Genomic DNA, 10969 nt, shown 5'->3' with positions numbered 1-10969 from the left:
TGGTCATCAGTCCCCTAGAACTTAGAACTACTTATACCTAACTAACCTATGGACATCACACAACACCCAGTCATCACGAGGCAAAGATTTCACAGATCCTATGGCACAAAGGAATCATGGGAGTTCTGAGTCATACTCATTCAACTGGTTCACCTATGTTTCAGATTCGAAGTCCCACTGGATTGCAGAAGCGGCACCTGAATCAAATTCGCCCTTGCCGCTTCTCGAATGTTCACTGATTCCTAGATTTCTTACATTCCCGGTTGACGCAACCTGAGCGCCATCCATCAGAATGATGTTCCGCGATGCTGTTTCCGGACCTCGAGCCGGTGGACATCGATCCGATGGCGCATCCGTGTACTAGCGGCGTCCGGTGGCGCCGGCCACGCACCACCACTGGGTCAGCCCCGCGACGAAGCCTACCAAGAGGCCTAAAGACAGGAAGACGCCGTTGCGGATTCACGCCATCGAGAAGTGCCCTGCAGTGTCAAGGCGGACGTCGAGGTGCGAGCAACGTCTCGGCATCGGCTGCAACAATGGTCGCCATCCCAACTCTGGTTCCAATACCCATGCCTCCCCCTCACCCTCGGTATGGTGCTCGAACGTACGTGGCAACGGTGCGGCGGTTTGGGGGGGGGGGGGGGGAGAGAGTGTTGTGTCGTCCGAACAAGACACAGCCAGGGCAAAAGGGTCACAGACACAAGAATGTGAGCTGGTGCCAGTGCCATAGAGACTCGCCACTTGCGCCAGTTCCACCAGCGCCACGAGTGCGCTGAGGAGGAAGATACCGACGTCGCCTCGGCCAACTGCCGTCCGAGTACAGTCCGCCAATGACAGGACGACAACAGGGAGAAGCCTACTCAGAAGAGCAGCTCTCGCCCACTTGGTTATAGGTCATCTCCCAGGGCTGTCGTAGACAGGGAACGTCATTTAGTGAATTCTTAGAACTGATCAGACAGTTGTTGTAAATTGCATTTGCTATGTACTATGAAGTTTACCTACGATTATATGCGCTTAGCCTGACAACATACATAGCTTTCGTAGATGTAGAGAAAGCCGTTGATAATGTTAAACGGGATAAAATGTTTGAGGTACTCAAAAAAGTAGGAATAGACTATAAAGATAGAAAATGATATGGAACCTGTACAGAAACGAGACAGCAGCTATCCGTGGACGGACAAAACAAGAAGAGGTGCAGATACGGAAAGGTGTCCGACAAGGCTGCGCACTATCCCCTGTTATCTTTAACCTATACATCGAAGATGCGCTGAAAAAAGTAAGGGAAAATTCACAGACAGGTGTAGTAATTCATGGCCAACGAGTAGATATGATAAGATATGCCAATGATATAACGGTCCTAGATGATCAAGTGAAAGTCCACGTTCAAGTAGGCATGAACTGCTTCAACAAGTTGATAAATTTACTTATCTGGGCAGTAATATTACCAGGGATGGAAGGAGCAAGGCAGAAGTGAGAAGCAGAATAGCTCAAGCAAAGGCTGCTTTTAACAAGAAGAAAAACATCTTAACATCTAAGAGCATCAGCCTTGAAATCAGGAAAAGATTTTTGAAATCATGTGTGGGGAGTGTGGCATGCTATGGGTGTGAAACATGTACTTTCGGTACAGAGGAAGACCAGAAGCTAAATTCTTTTGAAATGTGATGATATAGATGCATGCTCAAAATAAAATGTATCGACAGGGTCACAAATGAAGTGGTTCTGGAAAGAACAGGTGAGAAGAAGCTTCTGGAGTTTCATTGTGTGCAATTTACAGGCCATCTTAAGACATAAAGGATTCCTGAACACATAGGGATATGTCGAGGGAAAAAGACCAAGAGGAAGACCACGGTTGAGCCACATGGATCAAATCGTGAAAGATGTGGGATGTAACACCTATAAAGAAATGAAAAGAAAAGCTGAAAGACGCACAGAATGGAGACAAGCTTCCATTGTAGCTGTTGCAAACCAATCCTTGGATTGAGCACTACAGAAGAAGAAGCCATTTATGGCTTTTTTGTTTTATATTACAAGCAGTGTTGCAGACTTCATGATTCAACTACTCACAAATATAAGTGTCCGTAAACCTTTAAATTAATTTGTGTGACTTATTGACTAATTTGTTGGAGCCTCAGTTCTCCTATTCTGTTACCTGACCCTGGAGCATAGCTGTGCAACAGTGGTAGGAAGAAATTGTCTTAACGGTGTACCGCACCAGAAGCCGTGTACGAACTCACAAACTCAGCCTCCACAGCAGTAGCGACTAGGCACAGTGATTTTATATCACGTCACAGATTATCTGTCTTTCGCAGTCGTAAGCAGTCTTTGAACGATATAAATCACTTGCTCGGTTAGTGCTGAGTACGCGGCCGTGGTGTAGGGCAATGCCGCTGACACAAAGACAGTCACGTTGTATAGGATCCAAATCAGGGCGCTGAAACCCGCCCTGCGCGTGCCCAGGACTTGCCCTACGCGACAACTACACGAAGACGCGGACATTCCGCTGCTGAGGGACCGCTTCCAGATCACATCACACACGTTCTACGAGAAAGCAGGCGACTCCCTCAACAGGCTCATCAGGGACCTGGACCACCAACCAAACCACCGGCCAACAACAAGCTGGCCGCACCTGCTGGAATCACGCCCAGTAGACTCATGATAAACCCAAATCAACCTTAGGGCCCTCAATCCGTCAGGTCACAAATCCCGACCCCATCAACTACTGCAGCAGCACCACACTGTGCTTAGCCTGCCCCAGGCCGAGCTAAGGAATCTTGTCCAGCTGCTGCGTCTGCGTCTGCATAAACATTTGTGCTATATGACAGAAAGTTATAGGCAAATTATGATACTAAGTGTCAACAGAATTGCGACTTCCTACTTCTGGATCACGGTTTCAAGCACAACTACACCGCCGAATTTCGTGTTGACGTACGCCACGAAGTGTCCGTGTAAATAACGGTGCCATGGCGTGACCGCAAGATGACGAGTTACAGTCGGAATTGCTCAAACGGAATGTGAACACGGGTGTTCCGAAATGGAGCGCAGAGGTCTCAACAATGGCAGTGCTTGTGCGCTGTTGTGGCCCAGTGTTTACCGCTGCGGTAATGGCAGCCATTACAGAGCGCGCAGCGTCGGCGGGCGTGTTTGCCGCCACGTAATTGCAGATATGAGCCGCTACCGGCCTTGCCGGCTGGCTGGCTGCCTTTGTCTGCACGCCCGCCGTCTTCGAGTATTTTCGGCCATCAGCGAGGCCGTTACTTAGCGGCGCCCTGTGGAACCAGGGCTCCCGGAAGTGGGTGCGCAGTTCGACCGTTGTTTGGAGAGCCAGCCGGCGAACAATTGGCTGGCTGCGACTCTACAGGTAGCGCCCCTGAGACCAGTAAGAAGTACCGACTGTTATTATGGAGCGCTATATAAGTAGTCTGCTGCATACACCAGCTTCATTTTCATTTGCTTTGTAAATGAGTGTGTACGAACTTACTGTGTGATGTGTGGACAGACTTTGTTTATACCGCCAGCGCTAAACAGTACGGGTACAAAACGTGGGGAAAGCCCAATATGTGTCATTTATATTATTTCTCGGATTCGGCAAGGCCACTAATTTGATATGATTCTAATAGACTATTCACTTTCCACAGTATTCCTATGGAATTCCATCAGAGCACAAATCTTATCATACGATTTGCCTTCTTAGTTCATTGGCTGTCATCCAGGAGCGACTCCTTTGAGATCACCTTCAGATGCACAGGGCCTTAACCCTCATCAGTTCGCATTTACACGCGTGAATTCGACAGATGACGCGACTAACTATTTTTTTCCGAATAGTAAACAGAAGAGAGGTCTAAAACGCATACATAAAGAGCCATGAATACTACTTCATCTTCGACAAAGTGAAGTAGATCTCTTCTACACTAAGTTGTCTGCTTCCCATTTTTTGAAAGGTGGTAGTAAAATGTTGCTACGTTAGTTGTCAAATGACCTGTAATATTAAACAGAGAAGTACAGTGATCGCTGCTACTACCACTACTGGCGTATTTCGCGGAAATTGTTCCCCTAAGGATTGCGGCTGCAGCCTGAATAGTCTTCGCTCTGGTTTGTTAGTTCGAGCTGTACATTTAAAAATATAAGATATAACCTATCTAACCTTGGACTGATTTAAATAATGGGCTAATTTAAATAATTTATAACTCATCGAAAACAATGGCCTGTCTTCAGTTACGACGCAAAGCAGTGCTGTAGGATGTCCCATGGATCAGAGGTAGATACGGCGTGGTAGGATTTTCGGTTATGGAAAGCCTGCATATAATTATGGGTAAAATTTAACATTTATTGACTTTGATAACTTAACTAAAAACAACTGTGAACATAATAAAATGTGACAAGTATTGGTACCTGATATACTCTACATTAAGTTTCATACTTGATAAATCTTAAAGCTTGATTCTGAGTACGCTTCTGAATTTGTGATTTCTGGAACGGATTTAATCAAGATGGGCTAATCATACACGCATTTAACGCCCACGTGCAATTGCTGTGGTTTAAACAAAGGAGAAAAGTGAAGAACAAAGGCCTTCCTCCATGACCACACGTTGCTAGTAAAGAGATTATGCTTCCTCGGTTTGGAAACGCTGGATGAATACGTATGGTTACTGTTGTAATACACGAACAAAGACCAACACATTTAATGTAAGAGAAAGACTACAGAAGCTACAGCACAAAGGGCTCGAAATCAGAGAAGGACCAAGTGATGATAACGAAACAAAAGCAGATACCGAACAAATAAGAATTTCAGGATAAACCGATTAGAATTGCACTGAATTTATCGTAAAGGTAACAAGATGTGAAAGCACAAGGCTCTTAAACATGAACACTAACATGTGGAAGGTGAATAAAACGGATTGAAAAATCGGTGGCAAAAGTCACAGCCGTATCATAAAATGCACACGCCTTTGCGATTAGAAAAGTGAGGCACTGATTAAACCGAATCGTTACCAATTCAACGTCCCTGCACGAGCTCCAAATGGCTAGTTTTATCAAACAATAGCCAACAAAGTCACTAAATATTAAAAGCATTCAGCACTCGTGAAATTAAAACAAAATTCCTGATACGAACTAATAGACCATAAAGCAGTAGGAGAAAATCGTTAGGGCTTTAGACTGAAGATTTATTCAAATTCAAACGTTAACTAAACTACAGAGGTGAAGCAACCGCACTTAGCAAGCTCTAAGCAAACAGCGAAGTGCTCCCCTCACGAAACTGTGGTTTATTCTTCCAATGGAAGTGACCAGAAAGCAGGCTAACTGTATTGTGCCAACCTACACAAAAGATTCGACCAAGAGAAAGAGAAACCTCCTTGTAATCTTCCAAGCATCTACTGAAATTGGTCATATTGTCACAGTAGGAGACTATTCTAACATCCACAGTTACGCCCATTGAATTCGTAACTGCACACACACACACACACACACACACACACACACACACACACACACACACACACACATATATATATATATATATATATATATATATATATATATATATATATATATTCGTTTTATTATTCCAGGAAGGAAAGGAAGAGACAGGTAAAGTGGAATACGCACTGACACACTACAAACATGAGTGAGGGACTCGGACACACAACACAACTTAGTAACTTAGTGAACTTCGTACAAGTGCATCCGAATCAGACAATTAGCAGACAAGTTAATATAAAATAAGAAAAATATGTAAACTGTGGCTGATATGAACACACTCAGGTGCTCACTCTCTTCAGACCGTTGGAAATTTCCTAACTGTTTCATAAATTAAGATATCAGAGATACTGAGATGAGGTTACTTTCAATAAACTCTCCTGGTGAGGCTCACATGGAGACCCTTCAGTAGTATGGACCAAAGCAAGTAAAAAATGCCCAGTTAACACGGGCTCTAAAGTATATACCTTAAGAGCTACGAGCCCATGTTCAGTAGAAGAGATATGTACCACAACGGCGAAGACGAACAAGTGCTCATAGAACTTCCTGACAGATTAAAACACGTGCCGGAGCGAGACTCGAACTCGGGACCTTTGCCTTTCGTGGTCAAGTGCTCTACCCTCTGAGGTACCCAAGCACGACACACGACCCGTCCTCACACCTTCAATCCTGCCAGTGCCTCGTCTTCTACCTTCCAAACTTCACAGAAGCTCTTCTGCGAACCATGCAGAACTAGCACTCCTGAAAGAAAGAATATTGCGGAGACATGGCTTAACCACAGCCTAAGGAATGTTTCCACAGTGAGATTTTCACTCTGCAGCGGAGTGTGCGCTGATACGAAACTTCTTGACAGATTAAAACTGTGTGCCGGACTGAAACTTGAACTTCCAGGAGTACTAGTTCTGCAAGGTTTGCAGAAGAGCTTCTGTGAAGTTTCGAAGGTAGGAGACGAGGTAGTGGCAGAATTGAAGCTGTGAGGAGGGGTCGTGAGTCGTGCTTGGGTAGCTCAGATGGTAGAGTACTTGCCCGCGAAAGGCAAAGATCTTGAGTTCGAGTCTCGGTCCAGAACACAGTTTTAATCTGTCAGGAAGTTTCATATCAGCGCACATTCCGCTGCAGAGTGAAAATCTCATTCTGAAGCGCTCATAGCTCTTAAGGTATGTGCTTTAAAGTTCATGTTTACTCAGATTAGTGACGTGTACTTTCAGCCGTGTGCGTTTACGCCGTTAATTACAATACACCCTGTAGACCTGGATGTACTTGTAGAGCATTAGGAACTTAATCCAGTCTAAGTGAATTTTAGTGTCTTTAGCTTGAATTAGTCATTATCTCAGAACACTCTATTTATGTGCTACGCCAACTATTTGATATCTGATTTGTTTCACTTGTAAGTAAGCTGTTTAGGTTCTTATATTGGTAACGCCACCGCCACCTAGCGCTGTGTATGAAAATCACTGGCTGTGCTGTGTGCAGTCTGTGGCTGGGTGGCATTGTTGGAATTTGCTATTGTAGTGTTGGGCAGTTGGCTGTTAACAGCGCGTAGTGTTGCGCAGTTGGAGGTGAGCCGCCGGCAGTGGTGGATGTGGGGAAGTGAGATGGCGGATTTTTGAGAGTGGATGATCTGGACGTGTGTCCATCAGAAACAGTACATTTGTAAGAATGGATGTCATTAACTGCTATATATATTATGACTTTTGACCACTATTATGGTAAATACATTGTTTGTTCTCTATCAAAATCTTTCATTTGGTAACTACGCCTATCAGTAGTTAGTGCCTTCAGTAGTTTGAATCTTTTATTTAGCTGGCAGTAGTGGCGCTCGCTGTAGTGCAGTAGTTCGAGTAACGAAGATTTTTGTGAGGTAAGTGATTTGTGAGAGGTATAGGTTAATGTTAGTCAGGGCCATTCTTTTGTAGGGATTATTGAAAGACAGATTGCGTTGCGCTAAAAAATATTGTGTGTCAGTTTAGTGTTGATCAGAATAGGTAAAGAGCGAAATGTCTGAGTACGTTCAGTTTTGCTCAGCTGTTTGAAAATCAAATAATGTAAGAGATTTATCAGCACAGTAATTCAACAATTTTTCCAAGGGGACGTTTCACACTGTGTATACGAGAGTCAGCCAAAAAGTAATGCTTGCTATTTTTTTCTCGCTAAAAATAAGTTATGTGAAAAATTTGAATTTGGGGCTATTGCGCAAAGCTTCTTCTCCAGTCCGCTACAGTAGTAACTTTCAGCGTCCACTGATGCCAGTACTGCAGTCATTTGCAAAATGGCCGACATTGATGTACGTATTAGACAGCGCTCTGTGATAGAATTATTGACTGAAGAAGGTTAAATGCCTATTCCCACTAAATAAATACTGAAAAATATGTACGGTGATGCAACAGTGGATATCGGCACTGTATGACGATTGGTTCGTCGCTGTAGCGAAGTGATGGGGCAAACGCCGTTGGCTGAAGAAACGTGGAGCGGCAGGGAGGTGACTTCAGTGACTTCACGCAACACTGAGATTTGTGAAACTTGGGCACCAAGACCACTGAATAAATTGTGAAAATTAGATGGGAAGCCTTGACTCGTCCCCCATACAGTCCTGACTTGGCACCATCACACTTGCATGTGTCTGGGCTGCTTGGAGAGGCTCATCGCTGGATTCACTTTGAAGACGAGGGGGCCGTGATAATGTCTGTGCGCCAATGGCTTCGGAAGCAGGACTGTGTGTTTTACCACACTTATAAAAAGATGGACGAAAACTGAAAATAAGCAGTCATTATATTGTGAAAAGTCAAAGTAATTGTCAGTGTTCTGATTTTGAAACTGTGTAGTTGCAGTTAAAATTCTTTACAAATAAGTGAAAATAGGAGGCTTTTCTTTTTTTTCTTACTGATTCTCGTAATACACAGATATGCAAAAATTATGGACAAAAGTAAGTTACACATTTTACATCACTGCCAAGTAACTTTGCTCGATAAAGCTCTGACCACACATAGAAAGAAGTACTCCAACATAATACAGAAGGTAACTAAACAATGTATGTAATGAGACGAGCAGAAGGGCATTTTTACTGAAAGTCAAGAATTACATTGAAGTCACCGCGATTTATGATGGTCCCCTGGACATAGTAAAAGGCGAGAAGTTGTTCTTGATAGGAGTATGATCAACAGAGACTGCACTGGATGCTCTGCAACGTACTCCCATGCTGGTCATACTGTAGGTAGGGAGTTTTAGTGGTAGGGTGTTTTATTCCTCCATCAGCGAAGCTGAAAACTGCTGGACATTCGTTAGTGGGTTTGGACGTTCTGCAAAACTTTTCCTCAACGCCTCCCACATGGCCGCACGTGGCAGCAGCGCGGTCTCAGACTCCTTGCCACGGTTCGAGCGGCTCCCCCCGGCAAAATGACCACTTTAGGCGGCCAAAAATCGATTTTCACACTTATAGATTAGGTCTAAACGTCCTTGTATTCTTCACCTCAGGTAACTGGTTCATCGCACTGCCATAAAATATCCTTAGTTATGTTGATAATGAAGGCGTGTGAGGTGTGAGGGTCTGACAGGAAAGTTGCATTCGAAACTCGAAAGTATTACAAAGTGCATTTTCTCATCATCTCATGGGAAAATCTCAATATTTATGATGGACGTGGAAGCCACAGGTGTGTTCATTAAATAGACAACGTTAGAATTAATTTTTTTACCCTTGTTAATTGTAAATGACGATTTTATAAAAAAAAAATATTTTTCCTTAGACTTTCAAAAAAAGTTCCACTTAGTACCGCTTTCTGTCCTAAATATTTACAGTTGTGCATTTGTTGACTATTAGTATTGTAAATTCTAGGAACTCAAACCAACGCATTGTGACACCAGACTCTTTTCTTTACAGGTATCATTTATCATATAAATTGGAACTGAGGCAGTGGCAAGCAAGAGGTAAAGAAGCCAAAGAAAATATAAAAATAAGAAAAGAAGAAATAACCACTAAATTCTATCGTGAAATGGGATTAGTGGTAGACCAGCCCATGCAGGGAGGAGATAACTCCAATGACGGGAATAATGCGAGAAAATTTTTTGCAGAGCCCACAAAATATGCGACTATAACAGGTCTAGATCCCGAATTTATATAAAGATTTGCCAACATCCTAAGCGTTTTGTCTTGCGGATTTATTGTTAATTACAGTAATTTTAAAAATAATTGCCTCGAAACAGCAAAAATCTGTTTAGAAACGTACAAGTGTTACAAAATAAGTGCATCTGTGCACAAGCTGCTAATACATGGTGCAGACATAATAAAGGAACTACAGTACCTTTGCCTGTGGGGCTATTTTCAGATGATGTTTTGGAATCTAGTCAGAAAGAATATAAAGGTTTAAGACTTTTCCATGCAAGGAAAACTTCAAGAATACATAGCAATACGGATATTGCCCACTGGATGCTGATAGCTTCAGATCCTATCATTACGTCCAAGAGGAGGAGGCACATTAAAAAAAGAAAACCCTTTCCTAAGGAGGTGCTGTCAATGTTAGAAGAACCTGTTGTGAAAATTCTTGATGATAATGGTGACGAAGAAGCAATGGATGATGATGATGATGATGATGATGATGATGATGACGACGATGACGACGACGGAACAGTGGATGATTATGATGAGAGATACTAACTGTCTTACTGTCTGTAAACTTTAAATAAAATATACTAATTTGATTTTCATTTTTAGCTACCTCTAAATCACCTTTCAGGTTGGTAGGTACTTTCAGAATCTTGTCAAGTCTCAATACACATCAACCCTAAGTTCACAAGCCTTTCTAAGTATAAATGCACATATTACTTAAAATATTAGAATTTTGACCGCCTAAAGTGGTCATTTTGCCGTGGGTGCAGTGGAGGTTCGAGTCCTCCCTCGGGCATGCGTGTGTGTATTGTCCTTAGCGTAAGTTAGTTTAAGTTGAATTAAGAAGTGTGTTAGCCTAGGGACCGATGATTGAGAAGTTTGGTCCCATAGGAACTTACCACCACAATCATCTCATATGAGCTTCATAGGATTTAAGTCAGGAGAACGTGGAGCCCATTCCATTCGCCAAACATCCTCTCATTTCAAGAGCTCCTCCACCTGTGCTGTTAGATGCAGTCGTACATTATCATCCACAAAGATGAAGTCAACGCCAAAAGCATCCATGCTAAGGCGTACCTTGGGATTGAGTACAGTAACACAGTAACGTTGATCGTAGAGGGTAGGACGGTCAAAGTTTTGGAGGTCAGTACGCCAACAGAACATCATGACTCCCCCCACCATAACACCTGGATCCGTACAACGGTAGTGTTTCTGTGTGAATTACATGTTACTGCTTCTCGTTGTATGAGGGTGTGTCCAGAATCACTACTCAGACTGAATCCGCTCTTATCCGAAAAGAGAACGCGACTCAGCTGCACCGCAAACGATGCAGGTTCAACGGATCACAACGTACTGGTCGCCCTGCAAAGAGATCTCCCCCCCGCACTGACTGAG

General features: G+C 43.4%; 1 protein-coding gene across 1 annotated transcript; it reads left to right on the top strand.

Annotated features, from left to right (window-relative positions):
* The first annotated feature begins 305 nt into the window (after positions 1–305).
* LOC124595155 (probable dual specificity protein phosphatase DDB_G0281963) lies at positions 306–10123 on the top strand. The gene is made up of 3 exons (XM_047133763.1): positions 306–400; positions 9350–9396; positions 9795–10123. The coding sequence occupies exons 1-3, from the start codon at positions 306–308 to the stop codon at positions 10121–10123; spliced, it is 471 nt and encodes a 156-aa protein (XP_046989719.1).
* The last annotated feature ends 846 nt before the right edge of the window (positions 10124–10969 follow it).

This window comes from Schistocerca americana, chromosome 1 (assembly GCF_021461395.2).
Source record: "Schistocerca americana isolate TAMUIC-IGC-003095 chromosome 1, iqSchAmer2.1, whole genome shotgun sequence".
Taxonomy (NCBI): domain Eukaryota; kingdom Metazoa; phylum Arthropoda; class Insecta; order Orthoptera; family Acrididae; genus Schistocerca; species Schistocerca americana.
Note: the sequence above shows the minus strand (reverse complement) of the source record. Positions and strands in the feature narration are given on the sequence as shown.